General features: G+C 49.7%; 1 protein-coding gene and 1 pseudogene across 5 annotated transcripts in view; both read right to left on the reverse strand.

Annotated features, from left to right (window-relative positions):
• Positions 1-21,710, reverse strand: part of KLHL22 (kelch like family member 22) — a 50,379-nt gene that overhangs the window by 21,730 nt on the left and 6,939 nt on the right. For 3 of the 5 annotated variants that reach the window (XM_063623581.1, XM_055254188.2, XM_063623580.1), the window contains 2 exons: positions 8,604-8,769; positions 1,576-2,294 (listed from right to left, as the gene is read on the reverse strand). In XM_063623581.1, coding sequence (XP_063479651.1) covers positions 1,576-2,294; positions 8,604-8,769 — 885 coding nt within the window. The remainder of the gene's footprint in view (positions 1-1,575; positions 2,295-8,603; positions 8,770-21,710) is intronic. The other 2 variants (XM_055254190.2, XM_055254189.2) reach the window with 1 other exon arrangement.
• On the reverse strand, positions 15,361-21,507 carry LOC134733567 (keratin, type I cytoskeletal 18-like; annotated as a pseudogene).

Below are 21,710 nucleotides of genomic sequence, written 5' to 3' on the forward strand. Positions count from 1 at the left end.
ATTGGTTACAGGGGCTAATATTAGCATTACCCAGAGTTCAGCTTTGGTCTCACACCCCTTCACAAGGGGAAATTCAGACTCCTACTGTAAGTGGAAGTAAGATCAATGGCCCATAGCAGGCGGACAGAGGACAGGGGCAGGCCGAATCCCAAGCTGTCACCCTCCCAGGGACAGCTCTGTGGAAACATCCAGCATTCCTGCCGGGCACACAGCTGTCTCTACCTTCTGCTAAGGGCCAGAAGCCAAAACACTCTGGAGAGATTGGCTTTGCAGGTCTATAGGTTGCTCTCAGCAGGGTGGTCTGGCCTTGGCCCCCTAACTGGGAAACCGAGCCCCCTAAAAAAGAAGGTTTAAGGTTTGGCCAAAGGGAAGTCTAAACCTGGTGTGGCCACACCCACTGGGGGGACAACTTTTGTTTAGAGAGGAAATGAAGGTAGCTGTTTCCTTTTTTCTGAAACCTGCCCTTCCTCATATTTAACCACAATGTGTTATTGCAAACCTCTGAGTCTCATCAGCTTAACAAAGGAGATCACTTCCTGGGGCCAGGCGTAGAGAGGTGGCTGACAAATGGCCTTCTCCTCCTTGGCCAGGATCACTATGCTTGATTCCAAGTGGCATGGCCAGGCCCTACCCCAATCTGACCCCAGAAAATAGAAACATGAACATGAACTCAGTCAGCATCTAGCTCATGGCTGCTGGAAATAGTTGGCAATCTCTCTCTCTCCAGCACAGCTCCATCTTTCAGCATGAAGGGTAGGGAGATTTCTCACATGCACCAAGGTAAGGTGGAGGGGTCCCTGGAAATCTAATGGTAGCTGGGGCTTGTGGGCCTGAACCACTGTCCCTTGCTCTGCCCAGAAATGGATTTGTGAGATCACAGCCTAAGTGACTGATAGAGCCAGGCGCATCCTGCGGACCACAGCAGTCCACAAAACCCTCTCTTGGGAAAACTGCCTCTTCCCAGGGGAAACTGCCAAGTGCGTGGCTGACTGCAGGGCAGAGCGGAAATGTAGCACGAGGCTCGGTGATGCTTTTTGGCCTTTACCACTCCCCTGGGCTGAAGACTGCATGCTGCTCAGGCACAGTAGTAGGAAGCCTGTTCCACCATTAGTGAGCAGGTAAGAGAGAAGAGCAAAGCTGACTGGCGAAGGGAAACTGAAACAACGTGCATCAAAGCTCAGAGAGAGCATGATGGAGGGTGAGGCTGCTCAGCTGGCACTGCTCCTAGGTCCTCTTCATCCCATCCGACTGCCTTTCCTGCTGTGGGCTCCTCTCTCCTCCCGTCTCCTCCTGCACAATGCACTCACAACCTAGCCTGCCCCAAAGAGGCCGAGCAAGGGTCCAGGGTAAGTGGGTTTCTGAGTAGGAGACATGCCGGAAAGAAGGGGATCCACATGTCCCCTTCCCTTATCTCACTGCTGTCCACCTTCTCTGAATTCACCCAGACTTCATTCCACAATGACAAGTCATGCTCATGTGAAAGGCTGGGGGGAACCTGACCAGCTCTCTCAGCCCAAGACTTCCACACCCTCGCATCACCTGAAGACAAAGGGACCAGCTAGCACCCTGTCCTACCTCCAGCATCGGGACTCTGCTCGAAATCCTTGGACATTGTTGTCCCCTCCAATCAAGTATACGAAGTTGTTGAGCACCGCGATGCCCTGGTTGGACATGCGGGGGGCCAGGGAGGCAGTGAAGTGCTTCCACTCTCCCAGTAAGGGGTTTAGATACTTGGCCTGGTCGCTGAGGACAGTGGACGGCGTGGAGTGAATGCCCCCGAAGCCCACAACGCACTGGAAGTCTGACCGCAGCTCCGTTTGCGGGCTCTGCAGGCTGGGCTGTAGGCTCTCGTTCCGGTGGTACATGAGGGCACTGGCCACTGTGTCCCTCAAAGGGCTGGGGTCCAGCTTGTCATGCAGCCGCTGCAGGACCTCAGCTTCCATCAGCGGAAACCGCACTGTCTCAAGGAGCTTTGGGGGCTCGTGCAGCGAGATCTGGTCAGCCTGCACCTGCTCCAGGCTATAATGGTAGAGAAGGGCCCCCTCATATACCTCGGTCTCGCAGGAGACCTCCAGGCGATTGCTGCTAAGGAGGGAGTAGACCTTCTCCAATGGAAGCTGGCGGTACTTGTCAGTCCGGGAGAAGGCCACAAAGTTTTTGAGGATGTAGGTGTCCAGTTGCTCAGTCAGGCGGCTCAAGTCAAACAGCTCTGCCAGCCGGTAGACATCGAGAATGTTCTCTTCGTCCACCCAGGACATGAGGAAATCACAGCAGAAATGGATAATTTCTGGGATCTGCAGAGAGAATGACACCCATTCAAGCCTGGGCTGGCAAACAGCATCTGGGGGTGGGAGACAGAACGATGGCAGAAATATGGGCTGCTGTGGGCCAGGCAAAGTAGAAGAGAAGTCCTCCTTAATTGTCCCCGACCTTTTCTGACACATTGGAGACTGGGGCTTACTGCAGACTAGGTTTAAGTCCTGGTTCGGAAACATACCGGGTGACAGGATATACAGTATGTTATTTTTGGTTTTGTTTTGCTTTTCTTTTAGACAAAGTTTCGCTCTTGTTGCCCAGAATGGAGTGCAGTGGCAGAATCTCGGCTCACTAACACCTCCCCCTCCCGGGTTCAAATGATTCTCCTGCCTCAGCCTCTCGTACAGAATGTTTTTAACCTCTCTAAGCCTCAGTCTCCTCATCTATAAAACGGGGATCATTAAAGCGAAAAGGAACATGATGAAAATGAGAGAGCACATAGGAGTGGACCCTTGATATATGTCAGTTCCCTCTTAGATCAAAAGTACTGGCTCGGCTGGGTGCGGTGGCTCATGCCTATAATCCCAGCACTTTGGGAGGCCAAGGTGGGTAGATCACGAGGTCAGGAGTTCGAGACCAGCCTGACCAACATGGTGAAACCCCGTTTCTACTTGAAAGACAAAAATTAGCTGGGCATGGTGGTGTGCACCTGTAATCCCAGCTACTCAGGAGGCTGAGGCAGGAGAATCACCTGAACCCAGGAGGCGGAGGTTGCAGTGAGCTGAGATCACGCCATTGCACTCCAACCTGGGTGACAAAGCGAGACTCCATCTAAAAAAAAAAAAAAAGTACTGGCTCTCCAGAAAAGCAGGAAGCAGCACAAATGGTCACTGTGTTATATATCTGCGGTTTGGAAAGGACCTAAGACCATACCCATCCCCACCCTAGGATTCTCTAGAAGAGCCTGCCTCTCCAAAAGTGCTGGGACCAAAAACAAACCTGGTTTTTTCCCCCTGCCAGAACATCCACCCTGGTTCCCTAGAAGTGCTCAGAGCCTCTCAGACACCTAACCAGTACCCACCCAGGAACCTGATTTAGAATTCTTTTTCTTTTTAAAATTTGAGACAGGGTCTTGCTCTGTCACCCAGGCTGGAGTGCCATGGCAAGATCATAGGTCACCGAAGTCTCAAGCTTCTGGGCTCAAGTGATCCCTGACTCAGGGTTCTTGAGGTTCCCAGCTGGGTCAAGACCCACTTGACTCCAATAAGTGCAGGGGCTCCCAGGCGGCCACATCAACACTTCACAGCCGTGGGGAAGGACTAGTGGTTTGAAAGGATGGCAAGAGAGAGAATGGCACTGGAGAGAGGTGGGAATAAGGCCACAACCAGCAGGCTGTTAAAGGCCACCCTGTGAACAGATAACCAAATCTTGGGAGAATAGGAGACAAAGGGAAGGGCCCTAGGGAAAACTGCCTGGGAGAATAAACCAGGTATTGATAAATTCTTTAGGAAAGCAGGATTTTAGAGTTTCAGTGGGGCCCCCCAGTGCCCACCTCCTTTCTTTCCATGTTCAGATTGAAAATGACAGAGTACCTTGACCTCTCTGTGACCCAGCCAGCTGCAGGTTTTCCTAGCAGGCTTGAACCCAAACCAGGCCCTTGAACATTCCCAGGCACTGACAAAAGCATCAAGGTTGTTACCCAAAACACTGAAAGAAAAACTGGTTCTGGCCCTGAGACAAATTTCTTAAACCCTCATAGAAACTCCATACCCTAACCCACTCTGTGGGTGAGGCTGAGTAAAGCCTCTCTTTTCCCTTGTCTGTCTTGAGGACATGCTACACCACTCTATACATAAGTTTCCCTAATAAACGCTCTGGCCAGATCACCCTGGTGTTTGATGCTTCTTTCTTTGGAATCCCAAACCGGCTCCATTTCAGGATGCTGTGGGGTCCCCTCTTGTGGGAACCCCCCTGCTACCAACTCCAGCCATGGGTTCAATGCAATAAATCAGTTTCTCTAAAAATGGGAATACCTGGCTTATCCAGGATCATCAATAAATTAACCATTACACATGGAATAATTCTGCTGGTATTTATTTATTTATTTAATTATTTTGAGATGGGGTCTCACTCTGTTGTCCAGGCTGGAGTGCAGTGGTGCAATCTCGGCTCACTGCAAGTCTCGCCTCCCAGGTTCATGCCATTCTCCCACCTCAGCCTCCCAAGTAGCTGGGACAACAGACGCCTGCCACCACGCCCGGCTAATTTTTTGTATTTTTAGCAGAGACAGGGTTTCATCGTGTTAGCCAGGATGGTCTCGATCTCCTGACCTCGTGATCCGCCCGCCTAGGCCTCCCAAAGTGCTGGGATTACAGGTGTGAGCCACGGCGCCCGGCCAAGGTATTTAAAGTTTATCAATAAACACTAACTTTTTTAAAATTCAAAAGACATCTAATATTGCTTGCAAGGTGACATGCTAAGGGCTGGATGAGACCTCCCAAATGTCGGGCAGGTATGTGCCCTATATGAGGTATCCCCATGGTGCTTTGCGAGGCCCTGACCAGCTTCACTTTACCTTCTGTTTTCCCCTTTTGCCAGTCTTCTGCTTTGCCACTTCTTCCCAAACTACTAGGTTTTCCTAAAATTCTGGTTTGTCATGGGCCAGGGTACTGAAGACCAAGTTTTGGGCAGAATGTGAGTGAGCACAAACAGCCCTGAAGAAGCCTGGGCAGCAGCAGCTCCTTGAGAGGACCCTGCTGACTCTCTTTTCAGTCCTATTTTTAGAGCAGTGGGCCTTCTGTTCAGTGAAATCTCACAGAGGAACCAGCCTGGGCTCAGGATGTGCAAAAGCCCCATACAAGGTTCACAGAAGGGACTGCATTTGCTTGGGGTAACCTAATAGGACAGTGTTACTGGGAATCAGACTCAGGCCACTGGGGACACCGTGAAGAGTCTGGTCCCAGGCCTAGTGCAGGGCACAACACATGGGGGAAGCCTCCAAAAGTCACTAGCTATGTGAACATACATGATCCTACAGGCCTATGGACTTGACATGGTTATGCCAAGTAAAACCTGCTATAAAACAATATTGCAAAGAAGCCTGTTTTTCTTTTTTTTTTTTTGAGATAAGCTGGCATGTAGTGGTGTGATCACAGCTTACTGCAGCCTCCACCTCCTGGGCTCAAGTGATTCTCCCACCTCAGCCTCCCAAGTAGCTGGAACTACAGGCGCATGCCACCATGCCTGGCTATTTTTAAAATGCTTCTGTAGAGGTCTCGCTTTGTTGCCCAGGCTGATCTCAAACTCCTGGCCTCAAGCGATCCTCTCACCTTGGCCTCCAAAAGTGCTAGGATTACAGGCATGAACCTCCAAGCCTGACCCAGAAGCCTGATATGTTAAAAAAGTAAGCTAGGCTGCTGCCTCTGAGATGACCTCTGAGGCACTGGGGGAGAAGACCCAGGGCTGTCGGGAGCACTGGCCAAACCAACAGAGAGAGACTGCAGGCCTCCAAGCTGACTGGTGAGAGAGGGAAAGTGGTATTAGAAAGATGATCTGGTTTCAGTGTGTGTGATCATTGCAGGGAGAAGAAGGAAATGGCAGAAACATAGAGATGGAGGCCAGGCAAAAGGGAAGGAAATGGAATCACAGAACAGAGATGGCTACAAGCAATACTGAGAAGGATGACCTGTCCTCACATGGACACAGGGAATTAAGAAGGTGGACGGGCTCAAGGAGCCATGGAGGTTGAGCCCAGGGAACTGGCAGAACGGTCACAGAACACACAGAATAGAGGGACTGACAGGGGAGCTCTGAGAAAGTGGCAGGTGTGGAGGAGGAGATAGGACGGCTGGACCTGAGCCATGCTGAGGGAGATGTTTCAGAGGCAGCTGAATCAGGAGTTAACTGCTGCCAGGGTGGAGAATTGGATGAGGGTTCTCAAAGCAACAATGACAGGGATGTGGGGGCAGAAGAGATCTCTAAACAAAAGAACGGGGGAAATTCTTTTGTTGTAAAACCCAACTCCATCTACTCACCATGCAGGTATGGTGAGACAAGTCAGTCATCTCAGATCAACCCACCCAGCATCCAGGTCCTATCCACCAATCTGAGAACAAGGCACAGGGAGGCTGCCAAGACCCTGTCACATGGGGTGGCACCTCCACATGCCCCCGAACAGGTTGGTTTTCCTATGACTTGAGTTTTTTTTTTTTTTTTTTTTATCGCGCCAAACCTGCTCTCATGGGAAGAAAGGTCAGAATGATGACCTTAGCATAGCATTTTGTTTCACTTTTAAGAAATGTGGGAAGAGGTGACTGTCAACTCCTATCAGGCCTCTGACTGATAGCTCAAAGGCACCTGCAGGCCCAGTCCCATGTAACTGCACCCACACCACTGAGAATAATCATCTAAAACATAAGTCACACTGTCAAAGCCTCAGAAAACTTTTTGAATTCTGCAGGAAAACAAGTACTTAAAGTTCAATAACAGGTTGGGTACAGAGGCTCACACCTGTAATCCCAGAACTTTGGGAAGCCAAGGTGGGAGTATCACCTGAGGCCAGGAGTTTGAGACCATACTGGGCAACATAACAAGGCCCCATTCCTATAAATATATATATATATATATATACACACACATATCAACTAGGCACAGTGGCACGCATCTTTAGTCCCAGCTACTCAGAAGGCTGAGGTGGGAGGACCACTTGAGCCTAGGAGGTGGGGCTACAGTGAACTATGATCATGCCATTGCATTACAGCCTGGGTAACAGAGTGAGATCCTGTCTTTAAAAAAAAAAAAATAGGCCAGGCGCAGTAGCTCACACCTGTAATCTCAACACGGGAAGGCTGAGGTGAATCACTTGAGGCCAGGGGTTCGAGACTAGCCTAAGCAACAAAGCAAGCCTCTATCTCTATAAAAATAATTTAAAAATTAGCCGGATGTAGTGGCGCATGCCTGTAGGTCCTAGCTATTTGGGAGGCTGAGGCAGAAGGATTGCTGGAGCCCAGGAGGTTGAGGCTGCAGTGAGCTGTGATTGTGCCACTGCACTCCAGCCTGGGCAAGAGAGAGAAAGCCTGTCTCCAATAAATTGAATGAGTGGATGGATGGATGGATGGATGCATGCATGGATGGATGGATGGATGGATGGATGCATAGATGGATGGATAGATGGATGGATGCATGCATGCATGCATGGATGGATGGATGGATGGATGCAGGGATGGATGGATGGATGGATGCATGCATGGATAGATGCATGCATGGATGCATGGATGGATGCATGCATGGATGCATGGATGGATGGATGGATGGATGGATGGATGGATGGATGCATGGATAGATGGATGGATGGATGGATGGATGGATGGATGGATGCATGGATGGATGGATGGATGGATGGATGGATGGATGGATGCATGGATGGATGGATGGATGGATGGATGGATGGATGAATGCATGGATGGATAGAAGGATGGATGGATGGATGGATGGATGGATGGATGGATGGATGGATGCATGCATGGATAGATGGATGAATGGATGCATGGATGGATGGATGGATGGATGGATGGATGGATGGATGGGTGGATGGATGGATGTATGGATGGGTGCATGGATGGATGGATGGATGGATGGATGGATGAATGCATGGATGGATAGAAGGATGGATGGATGGATGGATGGATGGATGGATGGATGGATGGATGCATGCATGGATAGATGGATGAATGGATGCATGGATGGATGGATGGATGGATGCATGCATGGATGGATGGATGGATGGATGGATGGATGGATGGATGGATGCATGGATGCATGGATGGATGCATGGATGGATGGATGGATACATGCATGGATGGATGGATGGATGGATGGACGGATGGATGGACAAATAGATAGATAAAGTTCAGTAACAAAACACATAAGTTTTCAAGAGACTGAAGTGGCCCAGTGAGGGGACAGGCAGGAAGGGCCCTGGCAGCGATGCTGGTGGATGCTCCCCATTGCCAGACCCCAAAGCACACAGGACGTCCACATGCAGCCTCGGGTCAGCCTACCTGCTTATGTGCAGGATGTTTTCAATGACAGGGAGACTCAGTCAGTGGGGAAACAACCAGCAATAGAGAAGAGGGCAAAGGCAGAGGCCTGAAGTGTCTGGAGTGGCTCTGCTTGAGCTCCAGGGACAACTCCAGAATCCTCCCCACTTCATGGCCTTTGTCACTGCTTGGTCTCCTCACATTCCTGACCCATCTTCAAGCCAATGCTGGTGCCCGACAGGCATCATGGGCATCTCAGGGAACCCCACCTGGGTGTGGGTCTGCCTTGCTAGACGAGACATGCCTCACCTGAAGCTGGCAGGCAGCCACCAGTGTCTCTTGCACATTGCTCAGGCTGAGCTCCAGCTCGGAGGTGTATATGAAATGTAGGATTTGGCACATAGCATTGTAGGACACCCCGTGGATCAGTACCTCTTCCTGTTCCATCTCCTTCAATCCCCCAGCAAACATTCCTCTGCAAAGTGAAGACACAAGAAAATGGAGTTATACCAACAAGGACTCAAGCCTATGTTGCCAAGAGTGACAGCATTCAGAGAAGAACCTGGCGCTGGTGGCGGGGCCCTGGTAGTGGGCTGACCCTCTCTGTGCTCTGAGTGAACTGTGTGCATGCATGAGCCATCCCACAAAAGGATCCTGACCAAGTCTGGGCAGCCATCCTGGAAATTGTCCTGTTTCCCCTTTCATGGGCCCAAGGAGTCCCATGTGAGCCTCTGGAGGGGAGGCCACAAGCAGCTTGCTTCTGCTGTGTTCATCAGTACAATTCCTGGATCGGAGCAGTAGCAACTCCAGAGCACATTTCAAAGCAATGAATTAATTAATGGGAAACTAATAAAAGTCATTTCATTCAATGTATATTTATGGAGTTCCTACCAAATGCCAAGTATCATTCAAAGAGCAGGAGAAGGCCAGGCATGGTGACTCACATCTGTAATCCCAGCACTTTGGGAGGCCAAGGCAGGCAAATCACTTCAGGTCAGGAGTTCGAGACCAGCCTGGCCCACATGGTGAAACTGCGTCTCTACTAAAAATACAAATATTAGCCGGGCGTGATGTTGTGCATCTGTAGTCCCAGCTACTTTGGTGGCTGTGGCACAAGAATTGATTGAACCTGGGAGAGAGAGGGTGTCATGAGCCAAGATTGCGCCACTGCACTCCAGCCTGGGCAACAAAGCAAGACTGTCTCAAAAAGCAAAACAAAACAAAAAACAAAGAGCAGAAGGAGTTATAGTCAAGTAAACTGGTAAAATAGCTGGGCGCGGTGGCTCACACCTCTAATCCCAATCCTCTGGGAGGCCAAGGCAGGCAGATCCCTTGAGCCTAGGAGTTCAAGACCAGCCTAGGCAACATGGTGAAATCCTGTCTCTACAAAAATTACAAAAATTGGCTGGGCGTGGTGGCTCATGCCTGTAATCTCAGCACTTTGGGAGGGCAAGGGGGGCAGATCACCTGAGGTCAGGAATTCAAGACCAGCCTGGCCAACATGGCGAAACCCTGTCTCTACTAAAAATACAAAAATTAGCTGGGTATGGTGGTAGGCGCCTATAATCCCAGCTACTCGGTAGGCTGAGGCAGGAGAATCGCTTGAACCCAGGCGGAGGCTGCAGTGAGCCGAGATCACACCACTGCGATCCAGCCTGGGTGACACAGCAAGACTCTGTCTCAAAAAATATATATATATAAATAAATGCTAAGAATGAACCCAGCAGGGCATCTGACCTGAGAGTCACTGGTTAGAAGAGGGGTAGGTGGAATGATGAGAAGGAGCAGGGACAGCCCCATCTGAGGAACTGAGACCTAAGGATAAGGCTGAGAGGGTGTAGGCAGCCGGGGAGGGAGTTCCAGGTGGTGGAGACAGGTGTACAAGTTCTGGGGCAAGGCAGAGCTTGGCATGCAAGGCAGCCAAGATGACGAGGAAGTGAGCAGAAGGTGGGATGGGCAGGCAGGCCTTGCAGCCAGGTCCCCCTACCTCTAGGGTAGGTACAGTCCAGATTGAAATCTGAGCATTATGGGATGCTCTTGAGGAATTTACCCACAGAGTGATGTGAGCTGACTGGCTTTCCGACTCAGGTGCTGGAGGAGGAGCCCCTGGAAGACCAATTAGGTCTGAGATTCCTGTGGGCCTAGAGGCCAAGGGTGACCCTGGCCCTGGGGAAGGCATTGCAGCTAGAAAGCAGAAGCTGAGACTACCCTAGGACATGGCACAGAGAACCTACTGACAGACTGAATTTAGGAAGACCTGGGAGGACTCAAGGCCCTCTACTGGGCCGATGAGGACCCTTTACTGATGGAAGAAAATCTGGACTGCTGGGAGTCCCATGATTGCGTGATCAGTGTGAGATACCTGTGAAACCTCCAAGTGTAGACACTGATTAGGTGTTTGGAGGTAAGAGGCCGGCAACTGGGGCTGAAGTTTAAATATGACAGCAACAGGAAGATGATAAGAGAAGCTATTTTTACATTTTATTTATTTTTTTGACTAGGTAATACATATACATGGTACCAGATTTAAAATACAGTATAGGTTAGGCCGGGCGCAGTGGCTCACGCCTGTAATCCCAGCACTTTGGGAGGCCGAGGCGGGCGGATTACCTGAGGTCCGGAGTTCGACACCAGCCTGACCAACATGGAGAAACCCCATCTCTACCAAAAATACAAAATTAGCTGGTCATGGTGGCACATGCCTGTAATCCCAGCTACTCAGGAAGCTGAGGCAGGAGAATCGCTTGAACCCAGGAGGCGGAGGTTGCAGTGAGCCAAGATCGTGCCATTGCACTCCAGCCTGGGCAATAAGAGTGAAACTCTGTCACACACACAAAAAAAATACAGTACAGGTTGTGGTGAAAGTCCCCTTGCCTCTGCTCCCAGACATCAGTCAGTTCCCCTCCCAGGGCTGCACTATACCCAGGGCAGTCATATTCCACATCTCACTTCGCATTTTTTTTTTTTTTTTTTTTTTTTTGAGACGAAGTCTCGCTCTGTTGCCCAGGCTGGAGTGCAGTGGTGCGATCTTGGCTCAGTGCAACCTCCGCCTCCTGAGTTCAACTGATTCTCCTGCCTTGGCCTCCCAAGTAGCTGGGACTACAGGTGCCCACAACCACACCTGGCTAATTTTTTGTATTTTTAGTAGAGACAGGGTTTCACCATGTTAGCCAGGATGGTCTTGATCTCCTGACCTCATGATCTGCTCGCCTCGGCCTCCCAAAGGGCTGGGATTACAAGCGTGAGCCACTGCCCCCAGCCCAGTTTTTACTTAACAATATAGCTTGGAGACTGATCCATGTCCATGTACACGGGACTGCCTCACTCTTTGCAAAGGCTGTCTCACTTTTTTTTTTTTTTTTTAAGATGGAGTTTCGCTCTTGTCGCCCAGGCTGGAGTGCAATGGTGCAATCTCGGCTCACTGCAACCTCCGCCTCCCGGGTTCAAGCAATTCTCCTGCCTCAGCCTCCCAGGTAGCTGGGATTACAGTCGTGTGCCACCATGCTCGGCTAATTTTTGTATTTTTAGTAGAGACAGGGTTTCACCACATTGGCCAGGCTGGTCTCAAACTCCTGACCTGAGGTGATCCACCCGCCTCAGCCTCCCACAGTGCTGGGATTACAGGCGTGAGCCACCGCGCCCAGCCAGCTCTCACTTCTTTAACCCACTTCTACAGGGGTATATTTAGGTTACTTGTAATGTCCAGTTATTTCACATGATGAACAGCCTCACCCTTACAACATGCTGAGTATGCATATGCCAGGATTAAGTTCCACAAATACAGTTGCTGGGTCGAAGGGTTTGCATACATTTATACTTTGATAGTATTGTCAAGTTGCTGTTTTTACATCATTCCTGATAGCAGGGCCTGGTACCTGTACCCTCTACCCCCAACCCAGGAAGACACCAGCTCTAACTCACCACCACAAGAGGGAAAAACCTTATCACATAAGGTACAGAAAATCTCCTCATATGTTAAAGAGCCATTTCCATTTTCTTTTCTGAACAGTTCAGATTCTTAGTCAGTTTTCTGTTAGACTGTCTTATCAATTTGAAGAAATCTGCCCTTTTTCTGATGAGGAGTTTCCCTGATCTTTTGATTTTGTATTGCTTTTTTGCCATGCAGAAATTTGTCTTTTTTTTTTTTTTTTTAACTTTAGTCAAGTGCAGTAGTGGGAAGGTGAAAAATTAGAACATGGAGTTGGATCTGTGACTGTGAACAATCAACTGAGGTAACTCACACTACCTTCGGACCAGCCTATCTTCGTTTTCAATGTTGTCAGATTTATCATTTACTTGCCTCTGAGTTTTGTGTCAAACTTAGAAAGGCTTTTTCTTTCTGAGACTATTCAGAAAACATTTCCCATATTTTCCTCTAGTGTTTTTATTATTGAATCTTTCACATTTAAAACTGTTGATCCACCTGTAATTTATTTTGGTATAAGGTATGAAGCAAGGGTCCAACTTTGTTTTTCTAGATGGCAACTCTGTCATCTTCCCTCCTTCCTATAATTTTTGTTTTTTAAGACGAAGTCTCACTCTGTTGCCCAAGCTGGAGTGCAGCGGCGCGATCTCGGCTCACCGCAACCTCCACCTCCCGGGTTCCGGAGATTCTCCTGCCTTCCAGCTTCCCGAGTAGCTGGGATTACAGGCATGTGCCACCACACTCGGCTAATTTTGTATTTTCAGTAGAGATGGGGTTATCGCTATGTTGGCCAGGCTGGTCTTGAACTCCTGACCTTGTGATCCACCTGCCTTGGCCTCCCAAAGTGCTGGGATTACAGGCGTGAGTCACTCACTGCACCCGGCCCCTTGCTCTAATTTTTGAGGCTATCTTTATCACATAGGACAGGAATAGTCTCCTTTCGTTACTTTTGTTTTCAACAATTTCCTGGCCACTGCAAGCTTTTTACATTTGAATTTTAGAATCAAGTTTCTGTAATTGCCCCAAATAAACCCTCTTGGTATTTTGGGGGGTTATGTTAAACATCTGGGTTAATGCAGAGATAAATAGCCTTTTTATAATGGACACAGTGGACCTTTTTAACTGTCCAGCCATCCTCTGGGTCTATTTGGAAGTCTTGTAAGTCATCTTCCTACAGACCTGGCACATATTTGTTACATTTATTCCCAGACATTTCATTCCATGCATGGCCAAGCCCTCGGGACACTTTCCCATGCTCTTTATAGTGATCTGGCTGGCTCTCCTGGACTTTCCAGGACTGTGCTGGTGCATGCACTTCTGTCTGATTCTTCTGCTGGCACCTCTGGGACTATATTGGCAGCAGTGCAGATGGCAACATTTCAAGCACTGCCCGCCCTGAGCAGGGTGTGGGTGCTTGGATTGACACAGATTTTTTTTTTTTTTTTTGAGACGGAGTCTCGCTGTCACCCAGGCGGGAGTGCAGTGGCGCGATCTCAGCTCACTGCAGGCTCCGCCCCCCGGGGTTCATGCCATTCTCCTGCCTCAGCCTCCCAAGTAGCTGGGACTACAGGCACCCACCACCACGCCCAGTTAATTTTTTGTATTTTTAGTAGAGACGGAGTTTCACTGTGTTAGCCAGGATGGTCTCGATCTCCTGACCTCGTGATCCGCCCGCCTCGGCCTCCCAAAGTGCTGGGATTACAGGCGTGGGCCACCACACCCTGCCTACGCCAAACATTTCTTTAAGACGTTTGGCTGGGCCAAAGCTAGCTGAGTTATCTCAGTTGATTGTTCATAGTCAGTAACAGATCAAACTCCTTATTCTTCTCTGTTCCCCCTTCTCACTACTGCACTTGACTAGTCGAAAAAACAATAATACATAAAAATAGGCCGGGCACGGTGGCTCATGCCTATAATCCCAGCACTTTGGGAGGCCGAGGTGGGTGGATCACCTGTGGTCAGGAGTTCGAGACCAGCCTGGCCAACATGGTGAAACCCTGTCTCTTTCAAAAAATACAAAAATTAGCCGGGTGTGGTGGCATGCACCTGTAGTCACAGCTACTCAGGAAGCTGAGGTGGGAGAATCACTTGAACCTGGTAGGCGGAGGTTGCAGTGAGCAGGGATCACGCCACTGCACTCCAGCCTGGGCGACAGAGAGAGACTCCATCTCAAAAAAAAAAAAAAAAAATTTTTTTTTTTCTTTTGGAAATGGAGTCTCACTCTGTCACGCAAGCTGGACTGTAGTGGCACCATCTTGGCTTGGCTCACTGCAGCCTCGACCTCTAGGCTCAAGCAGTCCTCTCACCTCAGCCTCCCAAGTAGTGGGGACTACAGGTGTGTGCCACCATGCCCAGCTAATTTTTGTATTTTTTGTAGAGATAGGGTTTTGCCATGTTGCCTAGGCTAATCTCAAACTCCAGAACTGAAACTCAGTCTCCCAAAGTGCTAGGGTTATAGGTGTGAGCCACCCTGCCTGGCCCAAAATTTTTTTAGTTTTTGTTTGTTTTTGAGAGATGGACCCTTGCTATGGTGTCCAGGCTGCAGTGCAGTGACATGATCCCACTACTCATCAGCATGGGAGTTTTGACCTGGTCCATTTCCATCCTGGGCCGGTTCACACCTCTTTAGGCAACCCTGCTCCAGGAAGGTCACCATATTGATGCCAAATTTAGTGTGGATACCCTGTTGGCATGGCACACTGCAGCCCAGAACTCCTGGGCTCAAGCAATCCTCCGGCCTACTCTCCCAAGTAGCTGGGACTATAGGTTTAAGCCACCACGCCCTGCTCAAAAAACTTTTTAACTGTGAGAATGGATGCTGAATGTTATCACATGCCTGCTCACCATGTCTGCAGATATGCTATATAGACATGTATGCAGATATGTTGGGTTGCCATGAATTGATGAATGCCATGAATTGATGAATGCCATGATTCCCTGGCATGTAACTAGTAAGACAAATTCCCTAGCATGAAACCAATTTTTTTTGAGACAAGGTCTTGCTGTGTCACCCAGGCTGGAGTGCAGTGGCACACTCACAACTCATGGCTCACTGTAGCCTCGACCTCCCCAGGTTTAAGCGATTCTCCCACCTTAGCCTCCCCAGAAGCAGAGACTACAGGTGTGCCTGGCTAATTTATGTTTTGTTTTGTTTTGTTCTTTTTTTTTTTTTTTTGAGAGAGTCTCACTCTGTCGCCCAGGCTGGTGTGCAGTGGTGCGATTTCGGCTCACTGCAACCTCTGCCCCACAGGTTCAAGCGGTACTTCTGCCTCAGCCTCCCAAGTAGTTGGGATTACAGGCATGCGCCATGACACCTGGCTATTTTTTTTTTTTTTGACCTCTGAACTTTTTATTGGCCTTCTGCTCCCCAAAGGATACCCTGCTTCTGGTGGCTTAATGTCTCAGAACTTTGGTGTCGTTGGTCTCAGACACCACTTTGCCATCCACTATCTGGCGGGTGTTGGTCTTTTGGATGGTTTGCATGGAGTTGCTGCTGTCCAGGGCATCACCAAGATTGAAGTCCTCTCCATCTTCCAGCAGGCGGCAGTAGGTGGTGATCTCAGCCTCCAGCTTGACCTTAATGTTCACTAGGGCATCGTACTCCTGGGCCTGGCACTGCCCCTCTGCCCGGATTTGTGCCACCTCTGACTCTAGGTGCAGCAGGATCCCATTGAGCTGCTCCATCTACAGGGCATAGAAGGCCTCCACCTCCCTCAGGCTGTTCTACAAGCTGGGCTTCAGATTTCTCAAGGAGTCCAGGTTGATCTCCAAGGACTGGATGTACGTCTCAACTCCGTGATTGTCATCTCAGCAGTTCCAACCTCAGTGGACTGCATAGTGACCACTGTGGTGCTCTCCTCAATCTGCTGAGACCAGTACTTGTCCAGCTCCTGTCGTTTCTTCTGAGCCAGCTCGTCATATTGAGCCTGGATGTCTGCCACGATCTTGGCGAGGTCCTGAGATTTGGGGGAATCTACCTCCACAGTCAACCCAGAGCTGGCACTCTGGGCTTGTAGGCCTTTTACTTCCTCTTCATAGTTCTTCTTCATGAACAGCAGCTCCTCCTTGAGAGCCTCGATCTCTGTCTCCAGCTACAGCTGAGGGACACTGGTGTCATCAATGACCTTGAGAAGCCCATGTATGTCGCTCTCCACAGACTAGTGCATGGACAGCTCTGTCTCATACTTGACTCTAAAGTCATCAGCAGCAAGACGGGCATTGTCGATCTACAGAAAGATACGGGCGGTGTCCACAGTATTTGCAAAGATCTGAGCCCTCAGGTCCTTGATGGTCTTGAAGTAATGCCTCCAGTCTCTGACCTGGGTCCCTTCTTCTCCAAGTGCTTCTGGATTTTGCTCTCCAGCTTCCGGTTCTCAGTCTCCAGGCTCCTCGCTCTGTCCAGGTAGGAGGCCAGGCAGTCATTCGGGCTTTGTGTGGTCTCCTCGTTCTGGATGCCTCCCATTCCTGCCAGATCCCAGCCATCCCCGCGGCCAGGCCCCCAGACCCCATGCTGCCCCGGAAGCTGGTGGAGCGGGACACGAAGATCCAGGAACCAGAGCCCTTGGCGTCTGCATAGACGCTGGCCACGCTGCTGACCGGCCAGGCGCCATAGCTGGGAGCCTGGACAGAGCCCAGGGACCGGTAGTTGGTGGAGAAGGTGGAGCAAGTGGTGAAGCTCATGCTGTCTGGGGAGGGGAGCGAGAGGACAGGACTCAGGCTTTGCCGACGACCTAATTTTTGTATTTTTAGTAGAGATGGGGTTTCGCCGTGTTGGCCAGGCTGGTCTCCAACTCTGGACCTCAGGTGATCCATCCGCCTCAGCCTCCCAAAGTGCTGGGATTATAGGCATGAGCCACCGTGCCCAGCTTTGTTTTTTTCTTTTTGAGGCAGAATCTCACTCTCTCATCCAGTCTGGAGTGCAGTGGCGTGATCTCAGCTCACTGCAACCTCCACCTCCCAGGCTCAAGCAATTCTCGAGCCTCACCCTCCTGAGTAGCTAGAATTACAGGTGTGCACCACTATGCCCAGCTAATTTTTGTATTTTTAGTAGAGAAGGGGTTTTGCCATGTTGGCCACACTGGTCTCGAACTCCTGGCCTCAAGTGATCTGCCGGCCTTGGGCTCCCATTGTGCTGGGATTACATGCATGAGCCACCATGACCAGCCCTAATTTTTGTATTTTTTGTAAACATGGGGTTTCGCCACGTTGCCCAGGCTGGTCTCGAACTCCTGGGCTCAAGCAATCTGCCCACCTTGGCCTCCCAAAACGCTGGGGTTATAGAGGTGTGAGCCACTGTGCTCAGCCTTTTTTTTTTTTTTTTTTTTAAGAGAAAAGAGCTTTCTCACTTTGTCATCCAAGCTAGAGTGCAGTGGTGTGATCATGGCTCACTGCAGCCTCAACCTCTCAAGCTCAAGCTATCCTCCCTCCTCAGCCTCCCAAGTAGCTGGGACTATAGGCCATGCCACCATGCCCAGCTAATCAAAAAACAAATTTTTTTCTTTTTCTGAAACTGCTCTGAAAAAATTTAAATGGCATTGGAGTCTTTTCATAAAAGGCACACCTACCCTGGGAAACATCTGGGCTTTGTGTTCTGTGGGGAATACAACTTTCTCTCTCTTTTGGGGATAAAGTGCTATTAATTTTTTAAAAATAAAATCATCAGTTGTATCCAAACTTTTAAAGTAACAGACATTGAGTTCAGCAAAGCAGTCTTTTATAATTCACAGATGGTATGAAAACTACGGGAGGGACCAGGTGACCCGTGGAGGTTGTATAAAAAGGACAGAGCCCTTGGGCTCTTCAGACTATAAGGGTCCAGGAGGGGAGGAGAAACCACTTCAGAAGCATACAAGGTGGGTGTAGGGTCAGGGGAGCCAAAGTAAGTGTGCAATGAAAACTTATTAACAAAAGTCAAAAAAAGAAGATGTAGTCTGGCCATCCAACTCCTAAATCATGTACAGAGTACACAGAAAGAGCAGAGGAGGCTTCCTGCAGCAGGGCAGTACAGCTCTCTGTCCTTCAGGAAAACTGAGATTCCTCCACCTGGGAAACAGCAACGGACAATTAGGGAAAGCTCTCCAGAGGAGGCATCTCAGACGGGCCAAAGAAGAAAAATTCCACAGCACAGAAAAGGCAGAGAAGAGGCCAGGCATGGTAGCTCACATCTGTAATCCGAACACTTTGGGAGGCCAAGGCAGGAGGATCACCTGAGGCCAGCAGTTGAAGACCAGCCTGGCCAACATGGCGAAACCCCGTCTCTACTAAAAATACAAAAATTAGCCGGTTTGGTGGCACACGTCTGTAATCCCAGCTACTCAGGAGGCTGAGGCAGGAGAATCACTTGAACCTGGGAGGCAGAGGTTGCAGTGAGCCGAGACTGCCCCACTGCACTACAGCCTGGGGGACAGGGTGAGACTACATCTCAAAACAAACAAACAAACAAACAAAAGGCTGGGCATGGTGTGGCTCACGCCTGTCATCCCAGCACTTTGGGAGGCCGAGGACGGCAAATCACAAGGTCAGGAGTTCGAGATCAGCCTGGCCAACATGGTGAAACCCTGTCTCTACTAAAAATACAAAAAATTAGCCAGGCGTGGTGGCGCACACCTGTAGTCCCAGCTACTCAAGAGGCTGAGGCAGGAGAATTGCTTGAACCCGGAGGCAGAGGTTGCAGTGAGCCGAGATTACACCACTGCACTCCAGCCTGGGTGACAGAGTGAGACTCTGTCTCAAAAAAAAAAAAAAAAAAGAAATTTATGTTTTTTTGTAAAATCATTCAGACAATGCAGTAAACAGAAGAAAGTCAGCCTCCCTCTCCCTTTGCCCTTTGCTCAGTCCCCAGGGTGCAGCAAGATCCTTCCAGATCTTCATGGTGGGATCATCTTCCACCAGGTCCTGATGTTTTTCACTCCCTATCAGTAGACACACCACATTGCCCAGTTTGCAAGTGGCTCCATTGGATAACACAGAACAGAAGGGCTCTGTCCTGCACCATGTTTCAGCACTGGGTGCATCGTCCCACGGGAATGACACCTACATAGATACCCAACATACAACTGTAGGGCCCTAAACTATGGGCCAGCCCACCTCTAAATGCCCTTCTCTCTACCCTTGTCTATATCAAATATTACAAGCCTCTCACACATCTTTACCAGTCATACTGGGAAAAAAACAGTCCTTTATCATTTTAACATTTCACAAGTAACTAAAACAAATAATAAACATGCTAACACTTGGGAATGGTCTATTTCTTTTCTTTTTTTTTTTTGAGACAGAGTTTCATTCTTGTTGCCCAGGCTGGAATGCAGTGGCGCGATCTCTGCTCACTGCAACCTCTGCCTCCCGGGTTCAAGCAATTCTCCTGCTTCAACCTCCTGAGTAGCTGGGATTACAGGCATGTGCTACCACGCCCAGCTAATTTTGTATTTTTAGTAGAGACGGCGTTTTGCCATGTTGGTCAGGCTAGTCTCCAACTCCTGACCTCAAGTGACCCACCCTCCTCGGCCTCCCAAAGTGCTGGAATTATAGGAGTGAGCCACCGAGCCTGGCCTCTTTCTCAGCTCACTGCAACTTCCGCCTCCTGGGTTCAAGTGATTCTCCTGCCTCAGCCTCCCAAGTAGCTGGGATTACATGCGTGTGCCACCACGCCCCACTAGTTTTTGTATTTTTAGTAGAGACGGGGTTTCACTATGTTGGCCAGGCTGGTCTCGAATTCCTAATCTCAGGTGATCCACCTGCCTCGGCCTCCCAAAGTGCTAGGATTACAGGCGTAAGCCACCACATCCAGCCTCTTTTTTGTTTTTTTGAAACAGGGTCTTGCTCTGTCGCCCACGCTGGAGTGCAGTGGCGCAATCTCGGCTCACTGCAACCTCAGCATCCCGTGTTCAAGCAATTCTCCTGCCTCAGCCTCCCAAGTAGCTGGGATTATAGGCACCCACCACTACACCCAGGTAATTTTTTTTTTTTTTTTTTTAGTAGAGACAGGGTTTCACCATGTTGGCCAGGCTAGTCTCAAACTCTTGGCCTCAAGTGATCCACCTGCCTCGGCCTCCCAAAGTGCTGGAATTAACAGGTGTGAGCCACCGCGCCTGGCCTCTATTTCTTATTTACACACACACACACACACACACACACACACACACACACACACCTCTGAGATGACTCTGGGCTCTTCCAATAATGTTGCCACTCTCCCGCTCCCCTTCCCAATGGAAATGGAGGGATGCGGGGGTGTTAGTGATGCATTGTAATCGTCTCGGAGAGCAGGACACCTCTCATAAGAGGTTTACCCAAGGGGGGGCTGTGGAAAGGGCTAGAAATTGCTCCTGGAGGACGTGGAAAGCCACATAAGGTTTTTGACAGATTAGGGAAAGGCAGTGCCTACACTGTTATCTTCAGAAAGAGTGGTATGACACTAAATCAAGAAGGGCTGAGAGAGTGAGCCCAGGGGATCCCACAGGCTCCGCAGCCTCTGGCCATCCTCTCCTATACAGGTCCTAAGTCCCCTGCAGGGGGCCCTCAGCTCCTCTACCCTACCCACTGTCCTGTATGTTATCTTAATGCTTATTAAAGGCCTCAGCTGAATTTCCCTGGTGAACTGAAAGAACTCTGCTGCTCCTGGACACATCTGCACCAAGCCACCACTGGGTCACATTCTCCAAAACTCCTTCTAGAGACAGAAGGCACTTAAACCATACATATTTTGCTTGATAGTTCCTAATTAAAGAGAGAGAGAGAGAGATAAAGAGAAAGAGAGAGAGAACTACAACCAAGCCTTGAAGACAAAATGATCAAACAGAATCAGAGCTAGAATGGAACACCTCAGGCTTGGAGTCCCATGACAACCTTGCTGGGGACCACGAGTGGCCCTCAGTCCTTCTCAGGCTCATGCCACCTATGTGAAATAAGGGTGGCGACACCCACCTCCTTGAGTGCAGAGCAGTGCAGACAATAGAGCAAATGGTGTACTGATCTGCTATCTGTGCACATAAATTTATTCATTTAAGCCATGGGTATTGTTTGAATATGTGAAAACCACGTTAGGCGCTAGGGATAAGAGACAGATTCCAACCCAGTGGAAAAGACAGATAAGCCAGTGGTTCCTCACACTGTGCCAAGTGCTGGGATGGGGTCACGAAGGAGGCCATAAGAAACCCCAGAGGGGCCACAGAGCTCACTGGGAGGGCCAGAGGCTAACACCTGAGGGATAAGACGTGTGAGCCAGAAGGTGATGCATACACAGCAATAATTACTGAGGGAGGGGAGGAACGGTAAGGGAGGGGAGGGGAGGGGAGGAGAGAAAGGAGGAAAGAAAAGAGAGAGAAAAGGAAAAGAGAGGGAAGGGAAGGGAAGGGAAGGGAGGGGAGGGAAGGGGAGGGGAGGGGAGGGGAGGGGAGGCAAAGCCCAAGAGACAGGATCGCTGAATGAAAAATGAACTCTAAGACCCCCTTCTGTCTCTCATACTTGTTGACTAAGTCATAACCACAAGGAGT

Source organism: Symphalangus syndactylus, chromosome 18, assembly GCF_028878055.3.
Source record: "Symphalangus syndactylus isolate Jambi chromosome 18, NHGRI_mSymSyn1-v2.1_pri, whole genome shotgun sequence".
Lineage (NCBI taxonomy): Eukaryota > Metazoa > Chordata > Mammalia > Primates > Hylobatidae > Symphalangus > Symphalangus syndactylus.